The following is a 26,191-nucleotide window of genomic DNA, read 5'->3' as shown; positions in this document are numbered from 1 at the left end:
CTTTCTGATGACAGCTCCCTCTCTTATATTAGAAACATAATTTTTTTATAATTTCAAATTCATTGTCAATAATGCCAAACTTTCTTTGAAAGCCCAAATATCTCTCCCTTTCATAGAACTTCCAATGGTGTATTTATTCAAAATACAAGTTTGTGGAGTAATAGCTTAACCTGCATTAAAATAATTGACCTAATAATCACTCCAATAAAAATTAAAGGCTGAATATATTACCCACCATTAATTTGTTTTAAAATCCAGAAGCACTTCATTCCAATACCCTCATTCAAAACAAAATAATAATTAGAATATTTACTATCAATTTCTCAACTTCTTGAGTATCACATCATAAAATTCATCAAAATTTTGCACAATCCTTGCATTATCAACTATTACTTAGAGGCAATACCCAGGCAGTAGGCTGAAATATCAAGCCACAGAATCAGTTATACATTCATTTTCTTCTCATCACACACTGCTTCTTACTAAAATTATTTCAACATTTTCAGTATATATACATGTACCCACCAAAGCAAACTTTACCTTTAAAAAAAATCACAAAGCAAACTTTACCTTAAAAAAACCCACAAAAGTTTCAAGGCAATGGATTAATGTACACCAAGAATGTATAAAATCAACCTCTAAAAACTCTGGGAAATGCTTTAAAATATGAAAAATAAAAGATACAAGATGAACAGAAAGGGAGGGGCATGAAAGAAAGAGTGGCAAAACATGTTCCTCATCAATATCTTCATATGAAGATCTCAGTAGGATGACAATCATACTACATAATGCCTAAAACAGAACTATACATATATCCAAGTGATATACCTTGATAAAACAAACTCAACTCTCTACATAAAATTGATATTAAAATCATTTGCACAATAGCCTATGAGCAAAAAAAAAAAATTGTAGGCACTTGCTTATTAGAACTCTCTCACTATATAACCTATTATTATACAACATATTATTACACTATTTATTTGAAGGTACCTGCATGTTGATTACTTGCTGTACTGTTGTTGTAAAATGAAAAGAACAAGATGTATTACAGGGGAAGTACACCTCAATGATATCGTTGATTTTAATAAAAGTAGTAAAATTACAGAAAAGTGAAGGTTGGATGAAAACCTATAAAAGAATAATGATGGTTTTTCATCAAACCTTCTCTAATATTTTCTCAAATCTGTCTGCTTTTATTAAAACCAACTTGATGAACTCACCCCTTTAAGTACTACATACCACAAGTAGTGTACATCACATTGAAAAAGAAAAAAACTTGGAACAATGTCTTTTTTATCATATCTTTGGTGACGAATATGAACAATATGAACATATAATGCTCTGCTATCATCATGCTAACATCTGTGCACTGCGGGGTGTTGCAAGGAAATATATGTAATTAATTGCATATTTCTGTTGTTATTTTGCAATTAAATATAAAACTTCTTGTAGGAAGAAGCAGACCAGCAATGAAATTAATCTTGTGATCCATTTTGAAGCCCCAAATTTGACTTGAAAAATGATTGAGTTTCCTGCAACGCCCCCATAAAGTATCCCCAGTTTACTGTTTTCTAAATTGCAAATCTGAAGTTCTGTGTTTTTTATGACATGTATAAGATGTTTAATGGGTGCATGGCACACTGGCGGATCCAGGAGGGGGGGCGGGGTGGGGCAAACTGGCCTGTGCCCCCACCCTTTTGAGAAGCACAATTATAATTTGTAATGTAAAAATGCTGTTAAAGAGAAGTGTGCCCCCTCCCCCACTTGAAAAGTGAAGACCTTTGCTTATCAAATTTTTTCGTGGATGAAATACCCTGAAGTTTTGGTTAAAAACACTTATTTTTTGCTTGTCAAATTTTTTCCTTGGGAAAATGTGCCCCCCCCCTTTGGCAAACCCTGGATCCGCTCCTGGTATGGCACAACAATAAACAGATATTATAAACACTCTTAACATGATTGAGCCAAAGATTTTACACTAGGATTTTTTTTGTGTGCATGTGTGTTTGGTAATCAAATTGTGTTGGCATGTTGTCAATATTGCAGAGAAACCTTGGGACTTTGATTATAAATGCTAGTTACACCATGAAGTTCATTTTTATCAAACAATGATAATAATGTCATACTTTATCCAATGTAGCCTCTCCAGTTCTGAAAATGAACGAGCCCTGCTTAACATGTTATTATTACCCAGGCTTTAGCATGGCTACCCTTATCGGGTGCTCGAGCATACAAGAAATTTCTTCCCACTGGGTAACCATTCACCTCACCTGGGTTGAGTGCAGCACAATCTGGGTAAATTTCTTGCTAAAGGAAAACACGACAGGACTTGGAATCGAACCCATGTCCCTCAGACTGAAATGAGTCACATCCACAAGATCACGATGCCCCCATACCTAATTTAGAAACAAAATGACGACTCAATTATATTAAGGATTCAACTTACATTTGTGTATAATTGCAGGATTTCACCGTGTCTTCATTAGGCCTAAAGGTGGTCAACATACCATCATTCATTCATTCATTCTTAGAGCTCATTACAAAGCTGGTTTGACATATTACTGGTTGTATGACTGCATTTTTCTACTTCTCTGCTTCCTGTTATTGGTGCCATCTCCCAAAGAGATGTGATTGATTTGATCAACCACAACTATGGAAAGCCAGCAATCCCAACATCTAACATGCATATATATTCGTTCAAAGTGTTTTTTTTTTTTATTTTTAATTAGTGTACATGTATGCATCATTGTATTGACAATTCAGTGTGTTCCTCTGTGTTTGTAAGGAGACAATATGCAAATTTTCTTATGAAAAATTATGACATATATGAATTTCCATAGTTGTGGTTACAACTATTTGTAAGAAAGTGCCCAGGATGAACAGATTATTACCCAGTGATCCAATGCAATCCTGCAATTCTATAGGTATAAGCAATATACTGTTCACAATAAAAGACGACTTAACCAAGTCTTCAATCAAATAAAGCATTACAGAGTACTTGAAGGATTGTTTGGAATGAAACCAAAACCTGATAACTGTGTATAGCACAACTGACTTACATGTAGGATGAATCTAAAATACTGTTTTTTTTTTCCACAGGCCAAACCAAATATATGTACTTTAGAAAAAGCACCATAAGATCCCCAAACACTCAAAGCACATCAACTCAATTCATCACTCATTACATTTCTTTTAAGTTAAATGACAGCCATGTTATTTCTTCATTAGCAAACAAAGTATTGTAATCAATTTAAAGCTGAAACACCGATTTCAAACAGCTGTGATGGCACAGGCCAGTTCTTGAAGTGCCCCCCCCGACTCATATCAGTAAAAAAATTGTTCTGCATACATAAATAATGAAACTGTTAAGATGACTTGTAAACACGTTTCCTGAGGATACCAGAGGTTGGTTGTGGACTGCCAACATTCTCGTTAACATCAGCGACTTTATCTTTATCCTCCTGCTCCTCCTCATACCCTTCCTTTGAACAGTACACCTCCTCCTTATCCTCATCCTTATCATCGTCCAATCCGGGGGGAGGATCCTCACTGGTGCTACTTGTCGTTGCATCTGAATACCCTGATAAACTATCATCACCTTTGAGCGTTTCAACATTCTGCTCCCCTCCCTTCTGATTGGACTCGTCGCTGCTGATCCCTGAGCTGGGTGCCTCTGGTTGAGCAGTGCCTTCGGTCAGGTCTCCGGGTGTTCTTGATGATCGCTTCCGGATGTTCCTCTGGGGGCTCTTTCCAGGGGACGATGGACGGGCAGAGGTTCCTGGTTGGCTGCTAGATGGTGATGGACTGATCTGTGCCTGAGGATCTAATGGGTCTACGATGGTCACATGGGCTGGACGATTTCTGAACAATGCTGATAAAAAATAAAAAATAAATAAATAAAAATGTACTACCCATTCACTTTAATAAACATTCAATGAGCTGTTCTGTATAGTATCCTAATTTACAGGGATAAAGATATGCATAAAATAACAAGTGGAATGCCTCTGGCGGTCTCACCTGCATCACGAGATTCGATATAAAGCAGTGCTGACTTTAAAAACTACTATAAAATAATTACGGTATTCACAAAAAACACCATTCATATAATGATACAATACTACGTTCATTGACATTTGACCTTGATCATATGACCTAAAACTTGTCAGTGATACTTGATTACCCATACATGTATATCTATAAACGTTGAAAGTTATGACAGCAATCTAATAATCATCTCTAGGTCATGTGACCTGAAACTTGCATGAGATGTTCAGTGATACTTGACGGCTCTTATGTCCAAGTTTTATGAACTAGACCAATACACTTACAGAGATATGATGGTAATTCAACAAATACCCCCAACATGGCCAATGTCCATTGACCTTTGACCTTGATCATGTGACTGAAACTCGCACAGGATGTTCAGTGATACTTGATTACTCTTATGTCCAAATTTAATGAGTCAGATCCATAAAACGTTCAAAGTTATGATGGTAATTCAACATGTACCCCAATTATGGCCAAAGTTCATTGACCTTTGACCTTGGTCATGTGACCTGAAATGTGCACAGGATGTTCAGTGATACTTGATTACTCTTATGTCCAAGTTTTATGAACTAGACCAATATATTTTCAAAGTTATGATGGTAATTCAACAAATACCCCCCCCCAATTTGGCCAAAGTTCATTGACCCTAAATGACCTTTTACCTTAATCATGCATTCTTAAACTTGCACTGGATGTTCAGTGATACTTGATTACTATTTTGTCTAAGTTTCATGAATCAGATCCATAAACTTTCAAAGTTATGATGGTAATTCAACAGATACCCCCAATTTGGCCAAAGTTCATTGACCCTAAATGACATTTGACATTGGCATGTGGTGTGAAACTCATGCAGGATGTTCAGTAATACTTGATTGACCTTATGTTCAAGTTTCATGAACTAGGTCCATATATTCTCAAAGTTATGACATTTTCGTCGGAAAAGCGGCACCTATAGTCTCACTCTGCTATGCAGGTGAGACAAAAATGGGGTATTATTGGCAACAATGACAATATAACTACTGAAATAGAGCCAATAGAGCCAATAGATCTACAAGCTATTACTACCGCATAAAACAGATATAATAACAATATTTAGTTCTTATATGTAGGTGACCTGCTACTCCAAAACACACAATGATTTTCCCAAAATGATTTGTAATGTATTATGTATTAAACTTGAAAAAGCACACTTTAACATTTTACAATAAAGAATTTTTCCAAATTAACCAATAATAACCCTCTCTACTATTTCACAGAATGTATATGAAATTCAGTGGGAGATTCAGCAAAAATAAAATTCAAGTTTGGGGTTCACTCAAGCATAAGTTGTGCACAATTTGCAATCTCAGTGAAACTACCAAGCAATCCAGAAAAAATGGTTTCACAGAAACTATTGATAAACTACCATTTTTACTTAGCAAATTCAGATTTCGGTGAAATGAGGATATTGAATAACTCTTTCAGATAATCTTATTTTCTCATTTCACTTTTTGAAAGCAAGTTTCTGTTTCGGATATCATCCCTGGCGACTTTGTTTTGGGGATGACAGGTCACATATTGCATACAACGTTGTCATTTAATGTCTCTATGTACTTCCTAAAGGCCTGGTCACACCGCCCGAGTGTTGTTTGAGCGGTCATGGAACGGTAGGGAGGGAGGATCGAATTTCGCTCACAAAATTGGGGGAAAAAACCCCAAAACAATCGAAATCGAAAATGGTGAACGGTAGCGAGTGGTGATGACTTTTTTTCTCTCCGCTCCACGACCGCTCCAACAACGCTTGGGCAGTGTGACCAAGCCTTAATGAATTCTCTGATAATACAAGCTAACAATTGATGAGATTTGAAATTCAAACTTGTTACTGTTTATTTTAGATCTTCAGCAGAGCTGCCAACTTGAACAAGAGCATTTCAGTATTTTAAAAGTAGAAAATCAGTATTTTGGTGAGGGAATCAGTATTTCCGAAGAAATACCATAGAACACATAAAACTGAAACTTAGAGTATTCAGTATTTCACTTAAAACCATCAGTATTCTTCTCATTTTTCAGTACTAAATACTGAAAACCAGTACTGGTTGGCACCTCTGCTTCAGGAACTGATTTTTGGATGGATAGTTTTTTAAAAAGTTAATGAAGATTTTACCAGCTATTCTCCACTATCTTTTGTTCTTCAAACAACACTTGAATAGCAGCAAATACATGCTAATTTGGCAAATTCACAATTTTGTCAGGGTTCAAAATAAGTTGTAAAAGGTTTGTAAAACGATTGCAAGGAATTTCACATTAGTTTTCATGGCAAGGAAATTTCAATGCAAGCTTTTGCGAAACAGTCATATGCATTTGCAGTTGGTTATAAAACTGTTGCTGAAGTTCTCTTTCATTTATAAATAATAGCGCCAAAAATGATCATATCGCTCCTGTATAAAATCATCCTACATTTGCATACATATTTTTTTGTCAATTTTAAAGCAGTTTACAATAAAATTTGTTATCATTTGTAAGAGTTTGCGAGAAAAGTTGGCAAATCCATATTTGGCTACATTCATTAGTATTCATAAGCCTTCCACCTCCTCTAGACGCAATGACCAACCTGATCTTTCCTCTCCCATATTCTGTCTGGCCATCCTCCTTCTTTCTTCATAAGTAAGCACAGACGTGTTAGGTACTTCTCTCTCCTCTAGACTAGGTTCATCTATCAAGAACCCAACGCACTGCTGCCACATCATCATTGACAACACAGTCAGGAAACAGAAATTGGCGATGACACTGACCAAGGCTGAACTTACTGGCCAATAGAACATCAGGTACCTGGTAAACCACACAAACAAAAGTCATAAAAGAGGGTCGTGTGGTCCAGTGGTTAGAGCATTGGACTCATAATCGCAAGGTTGTGAGTTCGAATCCCTACTCTGCCATTGTCTCTACTTTGATAAAAAGGCCAGAGAGTCATATCTGTCGTCTGTAAGGTCAGCCACTATGACTGATTAACCTAGAGGTAAAATGTTTCCTAAGTAATTGGTTATATACCAGCTTGGCGTTTACCAGCAAAAATGCTGTCCTGCCTAACACCCTACGGGTGTTACCACGGGGTGTTACCACAAGATTTGAGATTATTTTTAGTCATCTGACAGTTGATTCTTTCCAAAGGAACACCAAGGCTTGTTTATGCTAAAGTAAAAAATGTTACACCTGATTACGACCTATGCATATAATTGTGAATTATAAAATAAATGACCTGAATTTAATGTCATATAATAATAGTAGATGAAAAAGGAGAGAGGAAAACATGGCAATGGGCAGTATTGTGTGTAATATCCAGAGATGTAAACAAATAAATGAAGAAATTCCGAAATTTTGAGGACGCACTGGAAAACTATGTCTACATGTAAGTGTCTAGCAACCTAAATCAAATATGGTTGTTTTATTATTAAAAGATCAGTTCTCAATGTTAAAAAACGTGGACGGATAAAAAAAAGGTATATTTAAAGGTCCTGTCCACCCAAAAATATTGTTGAATTAAATCAATAGCAAAAAAATCAAACAAGCATAATGCTGAAAATTCTAGCAAAATCGGATGTGAAGTAAAAATGTTACAGCATTTTAAAGTTTTGTTTCTTTTTCACGAAAGTTATATGCACAACTTGGTGATATTCAAATTAGAGTTGGAGATGTCCCTCACTCACTATCCTTTTGTTTTTACTGTTTGAATGCTATAACATTTCATTTTTTACATATTTAAAATTACCAACAATTTGACCAAACCACAAAATGTTAAAACAATGATACTGTAATCTCACATGTTCAGGGAGGAATAAATCTTTGTTTCACATGACAATATGGACAAAATTAAAATATTACATATTTCTTATAATAAAATACAAAAGAAATAGTGAGTGGGCGATGTCATCATTCCCCTCATTTACATACTGACCAGGATGTGAATATAACTGCTTTTTTTTCAATTCAAGTTTAAAATGTCATAACTTCCTTGTAATCAATAAAGTCATGAACGACAATATTTTGTTCATATTGTGTTACCATAATATATTAAAAAACAATTATCGAATATTAAATATTTTTAATATCACATTATTTTGTAAATATAAAAATATCGCCCATCACTACTGAACTGCCTTAATAACAAGGGGATGAGCAAAAGGCAATATGTTATAATCATAAAATTCTTCAGGAAATAAAACAAACAATTAAATTAAAAGTAAAATCTTACCGTAATCCTGTGAACTGAGCATGTACTTTGAGAACGGCCGCATACAGTTCGATCTTTTTAGCTCTCACCTCAAGTCCAATTTTTATAGTTGGTTTGTACTGAATATCAATAGAAACAATATTACTGTATCATAAAGAAAATATCAATCATCAAGGGATCAAGTCTTAGTTTGATTGTCGGTTTGTACTGAATATCAATATAGACAATTGTTGAGAACATACAAATTATCAAGAGATCTAATACTAAATTTTTTTAAATTGCTGTTTATACAATAACAATATAGATTTAATAATAATAAACATGAACTTCATAGTGCATATAACATTGATATCCTGAAATCTTTCATACATCTCTGTAACATCTTACAACTCACAGATTACTTGAGTACACTAACTATTCACCAAAGGCCCATATTCTGAAGTCGGGTTTAATTCAAACTCAGGTTTAAAGTTGTGGTTTGAGTATGGATAGCCAATTGTTTCATAAATCACTAACAGTAGAGATATTATATTTCAGCTCACTTGGCTCTCAAATCATTCATAATTGTCTAGGTAGTATAAATAGATGATTGTCTTCACCATCGATGAATCAGGAAAGAGCACAGTAAACACAAGAAACATACAACTTAATAAAAATTTTGACACTTTTGGCCTCCCATAATTTTAGCACAGAGTTAGACCATGGTCTAAGTTAGTCCTGACTTCAGAATACGGGCCAAAGTATATATTCTACTGCATTATTTAACTTCAAGATTTCTAAAAATTCTAGTTATTCAATATGTGTTTTTAGTTTTGATTTGAAGCTGTTTACTGAAGGTGTTTTCCTGATTTCCATGGGTGATTCCTGACATTCGGAGCTTCACAAGAAAATGTTCAATCACCTAGTGCATTTCTTGTTTGGAAAGAGAGCATCTGTAAATGTATGGAATCCGTTGAGCAGATCAAGTTGCAATTTTGTTGACTGGTTGTATAACTTACGTGTAACAACTCTGCGATGTAGCCAAAAGCTTGACCAATAAGTATTTTGTATACAATTTGTACGATTTTTGAGGGTTATACCCTGGGCTCCGTAACACAAAGGTTTATGATTGATCGCTAAATTAAATGGCCTATCAAGATTATCGTTGCATGCGCATTTTGCTCAGTAGACTGACAAGGGACCAATCAGAATTGCTCTTTCAAAGGAGCCATTAATCGCTAACCTTTGTGTGACAAGGCCTAGGTGTATTGGCAAGTATTGTTAACCAATTAAAGCTCCTCAATATTGACATTATCCATATAATAAAGAACATACAAAATCTAACCAAGATACATGCATGTGATGTCACGCATGAACAACTCTCCCCTATGGATACACTGAAAATATACCCCCAAACATCTCTTTTCAAAAATCATTCTTGTGATACAGGGGTGTGAGTGGTCACAAATAAAAAGATCTGAAAAAAGCTGAAGAGTATTGAAAAAAGTTTGAAATAGAAAGAGCTCCCATACTTTTTGTACAGAGGAAAGCCAAATATAAGCTGAAATTCAGCTGAAAATCAAAACAAAAAAATCTGAAATCAGATAAAAATCTGAACTCTCACACCCCTGGTGATAATACAAACTCTCTGTCCATATATATTATACTGTGCTGCTACACTGTATAAACAGAACACAACAGAAATATACACTATAACCGTGATGATTTTAGTGAAATGTATAATTTGTCCACATGGCAGTTGGTCACATTGCCAAATGGAGGATGTCCATTAGTCATCTCAATGTTCAAATGATCATAAAATTTTTAATCATTCAATATTTATTCAATTATTCTCAAACTTGCATTGACCTGCTGATTTGATTTTAATGTTTCAAAAAAGTTGGAGTGCTCACAAAAATTGTTCTCACATGAAGAAATTAACTAATAAAACAATAGTTTTTACACAGTGAACAACATCTCTGATCACTTTTTTCTCTCCAGATATGTCTTTCTTAAGGCTTCTTTGTGATATAAATCAACATTGATTTGATAAAATGCTCCTTTATTTAAAAAGCAAGAGTGTCCCTAGGGCGAGCACATAATACACCCGCCTTTAACACGGAAAACAGAGTTATTGGTCAAGCAAGAAAAGCGAAAGTGGCAAAAGTGGCAACTTGACCTTTGACCTTGCGACCTAAAATTCGATAGGCTTCCTGGGATTTATGCTAGTATCATACAAACCAAATTACATGAGGCAAGATTAAGTTAACCTAAAATTATCGCATTTACAAGGACTTCAGAAGGGTAAGATAAAAACATGTCACTGTGACCTTGACATTAGACCTGAAAATCAAGAGGATTCCTGGGATATGAGCCTAGGTTAAGTCAAACTGAAGTTATCACCATTACAAGGAAAAGTTAACGGACGGACAGATGGCGTGAGACCATAATACGTCCCGTTTGGACGGGCGTATTAAAGATAATGTGATACCACTTGCTTATTGTTCACTACTGAGCCATTTACATACACTGAAAATATATATATTTCTGTACTTACAGCATTGTCAATAAAATCATCCATAAGGCTGACTTGTAGATTCTGTTTTTCTTCTGCATATCCCGTAACATAGAATGGTGCAAGACACACAACGTTGATCATTTTCAGGAAAGGGGAACGGTACCTTATCATGGCCTGTAAAACAATGAAAAGTCTGGATTATAAACTTGAAGGATTGGTTCAATGAAGCTTCCTAAAAACCATAGTACCAATCTAATGCAACAAGTATCATGCAAACCTCTGCAAATTGTAACTGTAGGAAATTGACCAGCAATCATTGCTCATAATTGGATAAATTTGTGGACAGGGATATTTGCACTACGACATGAAACAGAATGAAAATTTAAGAGATTAAATCAATTTTAATTGTACATAAATATGACCAGAACATTACAGGAAGAGACATGTATGTATGATTATGTACCGGTATGTATCTATCAGGCAATCACTAAATTTACACTTCAATTTTAGTTCTTACGTCATGAAAATGTAGAATTGTTACAACAGTCAATATGCTTACATTTAACTGAAGTTTTGAACCATCAATAAAAAAGATGAACATTCTCTTCAGAATTCTAGTTAAAAATATAAATTAATATTCTTGGACAGTTCATTACATGAACCTCCAATACACCACATTTCATCTGAGCACTCCAACACTTACTGGTCTCGATGACTTTGACGTAATTTCATCGGATTTTGAAAAAGTTTCAATCTTGACCATGAAGACTCCTGTAAATATGTGTAAAAGGAAAAAAAATGTACTCTTTAAGACAAAATCAAATGTGAAAACAAGGAATTATTAAAATGTGAATAAAATTAAAATAAAGATATTTGCTAGAGGCCTACATGTACACCAGGGTGCTACATAACGTTTTAGAAGCGCTTGCCCAGTCGGGCAAGTAAATTTTTAAAAAGTTGGAATATACTTGCCCAAAAATTTATTTCACTTGCCTGAAAAAATCCTTGAAAAAAAAGTTTTACCTCTTCAAAAGAAAGTTTTGCAGTTTTATAAACCATTGACCTTTTTCTCTTTTGGCATGAACTGATCAACCTTGTTATTTCATGTCTTTTTCCAAAGTGATTTAATCTTGCCTGCCATGACCAAAATCAGGGTCAATATCACATCATATTGACCCTAATTTTGGTCATTCTACTGTGAGAATTTTGCTTCTGTGTGAATTTTGCTTGCCGAATTCGGGCAAGAATTTTTGGTCTTTACTTCAAAACACTTGCCCAAATTTAACATTTAATAGCCACAGGCAAGTGCTTATGTAGCACCCTGCCTACACTCTTGCATCTGATTTATTTGTAGCCTTTACATTAATTTAATATTCATAGTATATGGGACATGTAGGTCTAGATGTAATAATAGTTTCATCATTCAGTGCTGCCAAACTCTGCCAAAAATCATATCACCTGTTTTTTACTTTTGAAATAATTTTTCTATGGCTGTGATATGGCTGCTGGAAGCTTGGAAAACCATGGACCTACATGCACATGTACATGTAGGGCTCTTCCACTCTGCATACTTTGCACTTCATGTGTTGTGATTTATTTTCTTTATAGATGCTATTAAAAAACTTCAAATATTAAGAACATCAATAAATATCACCATATATTTTTGAAATTAGGATGAAATTAAGTTTTCATAAGTTGTTGACCTGAAATGGCCTTTTCTCTTGTTAATGACTTTACCCAAAGAAAATATCTGATCCTTTTATTATTATTTTATTTTTTTATATTATATTATATTATATTATTTATTATTATTATTATTATTATTATTATTATTATTATTATTATTATTATTATTATTATTATTATTATTATTATTATTATTATAAAGTCTTATTTATCCAGGGTAGCCTCATCAGTGACGTACACTGTTCTCCCAGAGGGCTCTGCTAATACAAACAAGCATGTAATATGACAACAATATATTGCTTTTCAAAAATAGAGGAAAAAAAAGCTATTAGCTAAACCTGAAAATTCATAACCTCAAATTACACTGTACCTTCAATGTATAAAAAAGTTTAAAATTGACTTGGTAATATTTAATGAATTTCATCATTTTCATGTCATTTGTCATATTCAATGTATTTTAAATTTTCATCTGAGGTAATTAATCTTGAGTATTTTATTGACAAATATTGTAGTGTTCAACTGTTGTCAATCAGCACCAAAAATACAAACTACAGCAAAATCATACTGTTTGGCAGTTCTCCTTTCATCTGTTATTTTTGGTTGCGATCACAATGCAATCATGGGCTAAACATATACATGTATATATATTTTTACATTAAAACATGTCATGTTTTGTTTGTTTGTTTTATCTAGATGTATATTAGTGATAAAATTACTAAATGATGCGATATGTCTTCTGCTTTTTTTATTCCAAAATTGAATTTATTAGTAAGTAGGGGAAGGCGGGGTAAGTTGTGACAGTTTTTGCTTTTTGCATGTTAGAATTGATATGATTAATAATCTTGTCGAAATAAGTACCTTGCCTTGAAATTTAATTCTTCTGAAATATTTTCCACCTATATATAACTTTCTATCCCCACACTGAAAGTCATTGTGACCTTTGAAAAAAACGATGTCAAATGGCTCAACTTGCCCCATATATGGGGTAAGTTTGAGCCACCTTCTGGGGTAAGTTGAGCCACAAAAACTATGTACAAAATGTATGAGGGGAGAACCAGCATGTCAATTTTTTGTTTAAAGTCTTCACTTGCTAATTCTCTATAAATACTAACATCCTTTAAAAGGAAAAAAGCAGTCATGTAAATTTGCTCCTTTCAGCCAGCATTTCAATCGATTTTTATGGTTTGTTTGTTTTTTAAGATACATTACCATAGGAATTACCATGGCTCAACTTGCCCCATGCTGTTTGGCTCAACTTACCCCAGTCTGAACTTAGTGCGATAATTTTGTATCCACACATTTATTATGCATCCATCATATAAAAGACTATGACAAGAATGAAGATCCGTACCTGGACTAATAATGTTGTTATCATGTCTTTATTATATTTAAAGACGTGTGTGTTTATAAAGCACTTATCTATTTCACACTCTTTTTTACTTTTTTGGCTGAAATTCATATTTTTCCCTCTAAAAAACTACTTTTTGTTTCAAAGTTGAAAACAATATGGTGGGGTTAGAGGTTATGCTATGGGTCATCAATACATGACACCACCACAATGTCTGACTCATTCATTATTGGCCTGGAGCTGGTGGCTCAACTTGCCCCTATGCTCAACTTACCCCGCCTTCCCCTACTGTGGAATACGTTGCCTTTTCATCATTCATCATTCATCTTTTTTTAATGTTTATTTTTAAATATAATCACATAGGCCTGAGGAAGACCAGCTTTTAATGCTAGTATTTTGCATATTTATTTGATCATGTATCTTGCCATCTGTATCTCGTAACATATTCCCGTATACTTTTGCTTTGTCCCTTTTTTCTGTATCTCATAATGTCCTGTTAGTACTATGTTTTTCGTATATTGTATGCTTTTTTATGCTGAACAGGTTACCCTGTTTAAATATTCAAAAATAAACAAAAAATAAACAGGCTTGAAAGGTCTTAATCAAATGGTTCCTAACAACATCTTAAAATAACAAGTGGAATGCCTCTGGCCGTCTCACCTGCATCACGCGGTTCAATATAGCAGCAGTGCTCACTTTGAATACTACTCTAACTCGCACAAGATGTTCAGTGATACATGGTTACTCTTATTTCCCTGTTTTATGAACTAGACCAATAAACTTACAGAGATATGATGGTTATTCAACAAAAAACCCCAACATGGCCAAAGTTCATTAACCTTACATGACCTTTGACCTTGATCATGTGACCTGAAACTCGAACAGGATGTTCAGTGATACTTGATTACTCTAATGTCCAAGTTTAATGAACTAGACCAACAAACTTTCAAAGTTATGATGGTAATTCAACAGATACCCCCGATTCGGCCAAAGTTCATTGACCTTTGACCTTAATCATGAGACCTGAAACACGCACAGGATGTTCTGTGATACTTGATTACTATTATGTCCAAGTTTCATGAATCAGATCCATAAACTTTCAAAGTTATGATGGGAATTCAACAGATATCCCCAATTCGGCCAAAGTTCATTGACCCTAAATGACCTTTGACCTTGGTCATGTGACGTGAAACTCATGCAGGATGTTCAGTGATACTTGATTAACCTTATGTCCAAGTTTCATGAACTAGGTCCATATATTTTCAAAGTTATGATGGGAATTCAACAGATATCCCCAATTCGGCCAAAGTTCATTGACCCTAAATGACCTTTGACCTTGGTCATGTGACGTGAAACTCATGCAGGATGTTCAGTGATACTTGATTAACCTTATGTCCAAGTTTCATGAACTAGGTCCATATATTTTCTAAGTTATGATGACATTTCAAAAACTTAACCTCAGGTTAAGATTTCGATGTTGATTCCTCCAACATGGTCTAAGTTCATTGACCCTAAATGACCTTTGACCTTGGTCATGTGACATGAAACTCTGATAGGATGTTCAGTAATACTTGATTAACCTTATGGCCAAGTTTTATTAACTAGGTCCATATACTTTCTAAGTTATGACATCATTTCAAAAACTTAACCTCAGGTTAAGATTTGATGTTGACGCCGCCGCCGCCGCCGTCGGAAAAGCGGCGCCTATAGTCTCACTTTGCTTCGCAGGTGAGACAAAAATCACCCTTTGGAGTATAGTTATTGAATTACAGAGAAATCTTCTGAATTTGAGAGAAATTTAGACCCACCTACATGTACAATGAAATCAATGAAAAATATCAAAAAAATGAATCTTTGTTCATTATCTTCATTCTGGCTTACATGTAAGTTCAAATTTGAAATAGGCTACATGTAGAACATGAAACAAGTCTCAGTTTTTGCAAGTTTGCATAATACATGTACAAGGATAATTATTTGCACTTTGAATAGTAGAATACACTATAACCTTGACGGGAGATTATTCAATCTAATCAATTGTCTTGAATTAGGCAATCATTAATGTACCTGTAAGAGGAAACCTACATGTACATGTAGATACTGGCTTTCAAAGTGCCTTTCAGAACCATGAAACATGTACATGTAAAATCATCTGTAATACATGTTCATATCAGTTTGTACTGCGAGACATTTTTTTTTTTTTTAATAAAATCAATTTATAAATCTAAAAATTGCCTTGTTTCAATACATTTAGAGTATTTTTTAAGATACCAATGGATTTATCAGGCTAGTAAACATATAATATAAATAGGCACCATAATCAGCTCAATAAGGCCTTCAATATTTAAAAAAAGAATAGGATTTTTTTTCAATTCTCGACGGACGATAACTCAGCATTTTTAGGCCACACCCCCAAACATAGTTTTTGTGGTCACACTGACCCATTTTTCACCCGATTTTCTTTAAAATGTAGTCATCGAACAGGACAACAAGCACATTCAAATGAGATATAGAAACTTGATTCTGATACATACAGTACATGTATAAACTAATGTATAAGCTCCAACCTCTACTTTTAGTTTTAGAGTTAGCATTTTATGGCTTTACTTTAATGCAGGCAACACATTTTTTCTGAGTCTCCTTTTCATAACCTACATGTACTGCCTTTATCTGCAGCATTCAACAAGCTTTAAAGGGGTGGTCCGGGCTGAAAATATTCATCTAAATAAATAGAGTAAAATTCACAAAGTAAAATGCTGAAATTTCATCAGAATCGGATAACAAATAACAAAGTTATTGAATTTTACAGTTTATCAATATTTTGTGAAAACAGTTACATGCACATTATCATGAATATTCATTAGGTGGGCTTATGATGTCACATGCCCACTTTCCTTTTTGTATGTTATTACATGAAACCATAAATGTTTCATTTTTTCATACATGTGTAAATCATGTGTCTCCATTATGATGAAATAAGATGCGGCAATAAATAACTAAATGCACTGAATCACTGTTCAATCCAATTGTTTTAGTTCTTGGTAGATTTTGGAATAAACCTAATTTCATATAATACAAAATACAAAAGAACAAGTGGGGTATGAAATCATCAGCCCATCTAATGAATATTCACAATGACATGCCTAGGACTGTTTCACTGGAATAATGCAAATCTTTAAAATTACATAACTTTGTTATTTCTTATCTGATTTTGATGCTCAGCTTTTTGCTTTGTGAATGTTACTCTATATAAATATTTCCAGACTGGACAATCCCTTAAAAGGGGAATCCAACCCAAGTAAAAACTTGTTTTTACAAGAAAAGGACAAATCAGACAAGCTAATAGGTGAAAGTTTGAACAATATTGGAAAAAAACAAGAAAGTTATAAATTTTAAAAAGTTGTAAATATTGGTCATCACTTTTGCCCATGGAGAATTCAAATTGGCCTCATACTTAGTGTCATAGTGATGTAAGGCAAGGACTACTCTTCTGTTAACCCAGGGAACTCCCACCCGCGTAGTGGGCGGGAGCCCAGGATCTTACATGTAAAGGCATACACACCTGACAAGCATGAAGTATGGTCAAAATAATTCTCTGGATAAATAGTTAAAACAGAAATCAAGCACTTACCACGATTATATGGATGATGGTTTAACGAGTGGCAGTTTTTCTGACATCTGGGCACAGACTGGAACCTCAAAAAACGAAAAGTTCTCTCCTTCTACCCCCGTCTCGATCGGCCATTTTGTTACAATTCATAACAAAAATGGCCGATCGAGACGGGGTAGAAGGAGAGAACTTTTCGTTTTTTGAGGTTCCAGTCTGTGCCCAGATGTCAGAAAACTGCCACTCGTTAGACCATCATCCATATAATCGTGGTAAGTGCTTGATTTCTGTTTTAACTATTTATTCGGAGAATTATTTTGACCATACTTCACGCTTGTCAGGTGAGTATGCCAAATTGCAAGTAAGATCCTGGGCTCCGTAGCGGGCGGGAGTTCCCTGGGTTACTCTTCTGTGTATTCCAATACATATTATGGCTAAAGTGTCATTTTCCCAAAAAAAGTTTTGTTTCAAATTATATTTTTATTTAATGAGGACATACACAATATACTACCTTTGTTTTATTAAGATTACTGCCCCAGGGGAATGGGTACTTAAGGAGAAAACCATAAATCCCTGATAATTAAGTACATGGCCTACATGTATGAGAATGTTGTCCTTGCCCCTTGTCATAATTTACTTACCCAGTTGCCAATTTGAAATCTGCATGATATTAGTGATCTCAATTTTAAGGCAGCTACAACTTTCTTATTGCTTGTCCGAATTCTTTCAAACTTTCACCACTCTGTTTAAATTACTTTTCTCCTTCCCAACACAACATGTTATGGCCAAGGCTGGACTATCCCTTTAAGATTGCAGTGAATTGGGATTTTCTAAGGCTCCCTGAACTGATGGATTTAACATGACAATACTGCGAGCACTGTGTATGAGTTGGATTGGACGAATGAAAAATATGTTCATGTTGATCTGGATTAAAATCATTGCCATCTTTATGATGCCATGATCTGTAAAATCATTTTGCACTGTCTATATTTAAATTTCCTCCCCATTTGCCAGGAAACTGTGTATAATAGACCATCTGTTTGTGGTGATTGCTGGTAAAATATAAAATAGTCTTACTACCCCGGGGGGGGGGGGGGGGGGGGGGGCCACTTACATTGACGAGTGGATATCATGCGTGACCAAAAAAACATGTAAAAAGGATGTCTTTTTCACGATAGGGCACGTTACGTACGTAACGTGATAAGGGTGTAAAAAACACAAAAATAATGAAAAAAGGGTATCTATTTCGCTAGGAAAATTACGTGTTTAGGGTCGAATTTGCGGGGATGATAAAACAAAATTAAATGTTTTATCAAGGATGTCCTTTTTTGGCCCCAACACTACCTGTTTAGAGTCCGATTTGCGCGAGGTGTAGGTGGGGTCGTACTAAACCAAATAAGGTAAAGCCGACAACCAAAGGACCCGTAACAATAAAACATTCCTTTACTTGTTTAGGGGTTCATTTCAGGAAATATTTGCCAAGAGTATCGTTTTGTTTCCAATACTTGTTAAGGGTAGGGTTTCACACGTCAATACTTGTTAAGGGGTGCATTTTCAGAATATGGAAATTACTTTTTTAGGGTGCTTTTTGAGACCCCATGGTCGCGCATGGTATCCACTCGTGAATGGAAGCGGCCCCCCCCCCCCCCCCCCCCCCGGTGACTACCGTGCTTTCGACTTTTGGGTCGATCAAAATTCCCTGATTTTTTCCTCATTTCAGGCATTTTCCCCTGATTTGATGTATTTAAAAAAATCAAATTCCCTGATTTTTCCCTGACTGGAAATAACGTAAAATAATTTTCCCTGTTTCTGTGATGGACTGGGAACCCTGCAATGTTGTCCCAAATTACATGGAGTTAATTATTTTTTTTTATCATATATACATTTATTTTCAGATTTCGGTTTTATAGCAATTTGTAGTCAGATTATTGTGCAGGTATAAATACATGTACCCTCAAACTTATTTCATTATAATCATAATTATTTGATGTTATCATGAAAATATAGGGCCCCTCCCCAAAAAAATAATAGTATTAATAAATAAAAAAATAATAATAATAAAATCAAGCTATTGTACAGTAGTAACTCAAAGTCACCTTCACACAGTCTCAATTGTTCAAGTTTATCAATACTCAAATAAACACTATGAGAGATTATATTGTATGCAAATACATGTATGTTAATAACAGCTAGAATGCACTGTAAAAATGTCATGGAATAGGGACTCAGAAATACTTTTAAACTCATCTTGAAAATATCTTTATCTTGGTTTGGATGTTTTATGTTGATATTATGATAAAGCTCATTGACCATTAATGACCTTTCTTTGACCTTGGTCATGTGACTTGGTCATGTGACCTCGGTCATGTGACTTGGTCATGTGACCTCGGTCATGTGACTGAAATGACCAGTGACAGTTGATCGCCCTTACGTCCAAGTTTTATAAAACAGGTTGTTACATACATGTATGCCTTCATCATTATGAAATTTTTTAAATGTTGTTGATACCATTGGAACCATGAAACACCAAAGGAAAAAGGGTGCCTTTGTCTCACTTCTGCCATGCAGGTGATACAAAACTATTGGCATACATGTAGCTGTTCGGAAACTATATGGATAAATTCACTTTTTCATTTAAGTACAATGCATGTACCGGTACATGTACAGTATGCGACATTGTTAATTTGGTTAATCATTGTTATCATTTTTCTTCTTTCCAGAATATAATGCTGGTAGAGATAAAACATACAAAAAAAAGCCTACTGAAAATAGGAGTACAAATTGTATAATAATAATAATAGCCAATTTTTATAGAGCGCTTTTCCCAGAATGGCTCAAAGCGTGTTACAGCATATTATTACCACGGTCATTGGATTCATTTCAATCGCACACGAAAAGTGCACAATTTCCACTCCCTGGGGAGCATTCCTATACAATTTAAGATTTTTTTGTACCAAAGAATTCCAGAATTACTTCTGGAGAATGAGGCACTCAAATTTATGTACAGTGGGCCGTAATGTAACACAAAGCTTTAAAAGGATCATAAAACATTTTTCTACGATTGATTCCATTGACTACAATGTACAATCAACCGTGAAAATCAAGCGTATGATTATTTGCTAACCTTTGCGTTATGGGCCCCTAGAATTGTACATATCATCGGCCTTATGCCAAAAGGGCCTTAACTGCTTTTGGCCATTCCGAGATAATGGCGTTTATAAAGGTTTTGGCCTCTCTAATAATCAAAAGTTTGTGGTCGTTTTTTTGCTTTTGAAGCCAATTTCGATAAACGTGTTAAGTTATTAAGTTTTACATGAAATGTGTTAAATTTATTATAAAATATTCAGAACCCCTAAAATCGGGTTAAGGCCCTTTTGGCATAAGGCCGACGATATACACATGAGTGGCAAAAAACATGTAAAATGGTTAAGACATGATAGGCATAGTATACATTAAAAAAAATGGCAAAAACAAGAAATACGGCGTGGAATTTATTCATCCATGTCTAGGTCATTTCCCTATTTTATTGGTCTTGACTTGCGTTTTATCAAGTTTGCACATGCATGTTTGGTGGACTTGTTTGGTGGATAAAATGGAAAAATATACATTATTAATACAAAAAAATAAAATTATGAGATTACGGACGTTTTTAAAAATATGTGATCGCTCATGTGTACAACAAGTCAGTGCATATGTACATGTAGAGTGCCCCCTTCCCCCAATTAAAGGGGAAGTTCACCCTGAAGAAAAATTTGTGGTAAAAATAGCAGAAAAAATAATAAAAAATAGTGCTGAAGGTTTGAGGAGAATCCGTTAAAGATTAAGAAAGTTATTAGAATTCAAAGTTTTGGATTTGTGACTTCATAAACAAGCAGATGCCAAATACGTTATGTAATATAAAATGCATGAATTTAATTTTTTAAGGTTCCTGACGACTTAATTTTGTTTCTATTTGTGATCGGATGTGAAAAGATTTGTAATTGATATACAACAGGTACAGTAAAAACCATTTTCAATTTTCTAAGAAAATGATATTTTAATTGTTTACCACTCGCTATGTAGGAATGCTGCTCGCATATGACGTCACAAATCAAATAATTGAAATTCTAATAACTGTTTAATTCTTTGATGAATTTTTCTTGAACCTTCTGCAATATTTTTTATTTTTTTATAAGAAACTATTTGTCAGGGTGAACTTCCCCTTTAATCACCTCTTATCATCAATCTTTGTCAACTCACCTAGGTCTTCATTGACTGGAGATTGAGGCATATCCATATCCAATAACATATGATACCTCTGTCCTGGCATGAATAACTGTAATAGATATGAAAATATGATGTCATCACTTTAAAATTTTAAACTTCAGGAGGGGTGTCTGAGAATTTTTTTCCACAGGGGTGGCACCAAGGTTTTCCAATATGGGAACCGACATGTTAAAGTGAGGCCATTTCTCATTAATTTAGGGCATTAATTGGGTATTATATGGCTATCCAATTTTGATTGCTGACTTCTGCAAATAAAATAAATGTAAAGATTCATTTAGTCAAGAAGCAGAATAAAACTGTTTATTTACCTAATACGGGTACCTAGAAGTAGATCTATAATGTGTGACCTGTCTATTAATACCCTTCTTTCTTTTGTTCTCTTTCTCCCTTATTTTCCACCCATTTTTATCAATTATTGTTCCACTTATTTAAAATTGATTTTGATGGCTACTCATCAAGTAATATATTTTCAAATCATTGTCATCATGCAATTATCAGTTTATAGAATTATAAATTACTTTATATATATCTTCAAGTAATGAAATACTTACATTAACATTGCACAATTTCATGTATGATATTATTTGGATGGGAAGCTGAACATGATTGTTCAAACCAAAAATGTGAGACAAAACTTATAAATTTTGTTTAAAATGTAATTAAACCTACAAAAAAATAGAAGTCAAATTCAACTTAATACGCTGCAAGGATATTCGTATACACACTGATTTTATCATGGCAATAGTAATGTCCAGGAAGAATATATATTATCAGCAATATTTTTGACACAATTTGCTCAAACTCAAACATTCACTTCCTATAATTCTTGTAATATACAGTATAAAGCCTTCATTGTCAAAACAAATACTTCAAGAAACAGTAATGAGCTCACATTAATGACTAACCGTTTGCTTGAAGTGTATGTGCTACACATGGATATGATTTGCCCAGTATTTAGCAAAATAACATCTTTGATGAAATTTCCCAAACCTTCACCAATCTTTCAATCAATTTTCTGCTATTTTTACAATAAACTTTTGGTCAGGGTGAAATTCCCCTTCAATAATAAATATTTAAGGGGTTTAAAAATTCTTGGTAGAAGTTTTGTATCCCCTACTTAGTGCCACCATATAGAGCACAAAGAATTGGTCAAAAAATAAGGAAGCATTTTTTTTCTTCATTTGTGCATGAATTTCACATCAATTAGTAATTGTATGTAGATAATTTTTCTAGCCAACATTTCTGAATTCTGAGTACATGTACATTGGTAAACACCATGTAGATGTAGCACAACCCCCCCAAAAAAAATAATTTGACAATTAAAGAAGCATTTTTTGGGGAGGGGGGAAGGACTTTAAAAACTGTACTTTAACTAGCATCAATGAGTTTGAAAATTCTGTGAGACATAGGTTTGAATCCCGAACAGTGCTTTCATAATGAAATTGGACATTAAGCGGCAGAAAGGCATTTTCAAATTGTGGACAGATGACAGACAACATGTAACTTTAAATCTCATCTGGGCCCACCAGGCCAATGAACTTTAAAGGATTTACATGTATTGTTATGTTTCCAGAGTGATGTTTTTCTATTATGGGGACAAAAAATCAATATGCTTTTTCTTACTACCACTCAGTAACAACCACGGACAAAGATGCTAAATACATGTGGGAGGATAATAAAAGGAATCACAGAGTTGTCCTTATCACATGTTATAATCTACTTAAAAAATTACCATTTTTTAGATTGACAAGATGAAATCATATTAACAGCGAGATTTATTATTCCTGGTCCAATTTCTTTCAAACTTTCAAACAAGCTCATGTTTCTCTTATTTTCCTGCTTTCACACAAATCCATTTCTTAATACCATGCTTGGATTATTTTTTCTTTAGTTGTAATTCTAAGCATTAGATTACATTCTCAGACGATGCAAGTACTCACCCTCTCTTGGACAGGATGATTTACAAGACTGATGTTTGTTTGAGGGAAAGGGCATGCCACACTTCCATCAAAACGATCACATAAACTGTTTAAAAAAAAATCAGAAGGCAATATGACATTTGAGGAAAGATGGAGTAATGCCTCTGGCAGCCAGTGCTTACGCTGAATTGCTGACTATGAAAACAACTACACAAAAATAATAATTTGGTAAAAGAGAGAAAAAGTATTAAAAAAAGAAAAATATTTATATAAGGATAAGTCCACCCCCCTAAAAAAAGGGTGATTTGAATTAAAATGAAAAATCCAACAAGCACAACAATGAAAATTTCATCAAAATCAGATGTAAAGTTGAAAAGTTAAACATTTTTAAGTAATATAGTTTCGCTTAATTTCACAAAATGGTTGACATCCCGGTCGGTATGCGAATGAGGGAAATGATGATATCACTCACTATTTCTTTTGTATTTTAGTGTATGAAAAATGAAATATTATAATTTCCTCCTCATTGTCGAGTGAAAGAATGATTAATTCCTCCAAGAACATGTGGAATTAGCCTTGTTTAATATATGGTCAAGTTGGTCCTCATTGTCAAATTTGTAAGAAATGAAAATTCAAACAACAAAAAATAAAAGAAATAGTGAGTTATTATCATCGACTGACTTATTTGCATGTCACTGAGTTGAGAATATCACTGTTTTGTGAAAAATAAGCAAAACTTTAAAATGCCATCACTTACTTATTTTACATCAGATTTTGATAAAATTTTCAGAAATAATATGCTCTTTTGATTTTTCTCTATTTATTCAATCAAAAATTTCCCTCGGGTGGACTTGACCTTTTATCTTAAGTTAAATCTTAGACTCTCCCTAAGTTTGCTGACCTCAAGTGGCCTTTAAACTTGACTTAAAAATTTATCATTATTTCATGTCACGTGTGACAACCAATCACTAATTTTAATTAGTCGTAATGACAAATTGTGATTGAATACTTCCAAAATAACATTCAAACAAAATATCAATTTTAATCCAAATTAATTGATCTGAATCTGAAATGACCTTTGGCTTGACCAAGTACCGGGTAAAGAATTACTCAAATTGCCAAATATAATGTTGAAAATAAAAATCTTAAATTTCAAAATTTTGGTTATTATTTTTCAAAGTTGGGACCAATTTATTGGACCCAAAAAGGCAAAATTACCATTGACCTTACAAGTCACAGGCTTTATAAACCTGAAATTTGGGGCACCAAGCGGGTAGACATATAGTGAGTGATTGTAATATCAACCGGCCTTGCATTACCGAACGTACGCATCATATGCGTCAGAAAATAATGTCATACGCTCAAAACTTTGCAACGTCCTTCCAGAGGGAACATGAATAAGATGAAAAATGCTGAAAAACACATTTTCAAATTTTTTATATTCTAAAAAAAATCATAAAATATGGTCAAAATAGCGATTAGTGATTTTGTTTTCTCAACTTTTCCCATATAAAACACACGTTCAGTAAAATACGATACCTTTTTCAAGTGACCAAAATTTTTCACAGGCAAAGAGGGGTGCGATCGATTGGAAGCTGATATCGTAAAAAGATAACGATTTCGGCAAAATTGTTACATATTTATATTCTGTAGGTAATTGTGTATTTATGGTGAAAGTTAGATGAATTTTTTGAGAACAATGTGATTAATAATGAATTTGTGACAAGTGTTTGATAATACGACCCACTTCCATACCGTATAGCACCCCCCCCCGACAGCTGGCAGCCATCTGTTTCGAGGAGTTTTTAAACTTTTTTTTTTTTTAATTTCTCCTCGTACACAGACGGCTTGTTATCGTGCAGACACCATTAGGGGACTTGCAATGCAAAATCCCCCCGTTGGGGCTCTTTAATTTTTGTCTTTAATGAATTTTTTTTTTTTAAATTAACGTGACCAAATGCAAATTAATATTCCATCTTGCCATTAATTGCCAAAAAACAGAGAAAAATCAAGTTAAAAGGAACAAAAACAGTGACTTGCCTCGGCTGTCGCGCAAATTCACTTCCCCGTTTTATCTGATTTTAAGTACATAAACATATGGCGGCCGTTGAGTCCCCTGTACAGATCGCGCTAGAACTTCGGTCTCTGTATTTGGTGAGTGAAGCCAACGAGTTCAGCTAAACATAACAGAGACCGAAGCTTTTGGTCTACCCCCCCCCCCCGCAACCAACCCCCTTCAGACATTAGTAAGCCATACTTACCCAAAATCAAAGTAAACTGGTTTCGTGTGCAATTCCGTCGGCATATAAGCATAATAAAATGTCCCATACATGAAGAATGCAAGCCATAGCTGAAAAGTTGTTAGAACGGTGAGCAGCACGACCTTCACCGCGGTGTTCCGGGCCCAAATCACCCAGTGAGACGATAAACTCTTTGCCCGTCTCAAAGCTCGTCGAACGGAAGCGACCATTTTTTTTTTACCACAATCCAGCTACGAATGGGCAGTCAGCTTTGTTGCAATAATAATCGACAGTACCTTAGTCTGTACCTTTGTCAAAAAATTGTTACATGTAGCTAGTAATTAACGGCCAACAACAGCCACAACTGACCAAAGTCG

General features: G+C 34.4%; 1 protein-coding gene across 1 annotated transcript; it reads right to left on the bottom strand.

The window, feature by feature from the left end:
- Window positions 1-2,590: 2,590 nt before the first annotated feature.
- On the bottom strand, window positions 2,591-26,191 carry LOC121418245 (seipin-like). Its single transcript, XM_041611999.1, has 8 exons — window positions 25,836-26,191; window positions 23,596-23,680; window positions 21,629-21,704; window positions 11,455-11,522; window positions 10,791-10,925; window positions 8,276-8,373; window positions 6,638-6,855; window positions 2,591-3,871 (listed from the first exon to the last, which is right to left on the bottom strand). The coding sequence occupies exons 1-8, from the start codon at window positions 26,042-26,044 to the stop codon at window positions 3,366-3,368; spliced, it is 1,395 nt and encodes a 464-aa protein (XP_041467933.1). The 5' UTR covers window positions 26,045-26,191; the 3' UTR covers window positions 2,591-3,365.

This window comes from Lytechinus variegatus, chromosome 7, assembly GCF_018143015.1.
Source record: "Lytechinus variegatus isolate NC3 chromosome 7, Lvar_3.0, whole genome shotgun sequence".
Classification (NCBI taxonomy): domain Eukaryota; kingdom Metazoa; phylum Echinodermata; class Echinoidea; order Temnopleuroida; family Toxopneustidae; genus Lytechinus; species Lytechinus variegatus.
Note: the sequence above shows the minus strand (reverse complement) of the source record. Positions and strands in the feature narration are given on the sequence as shown.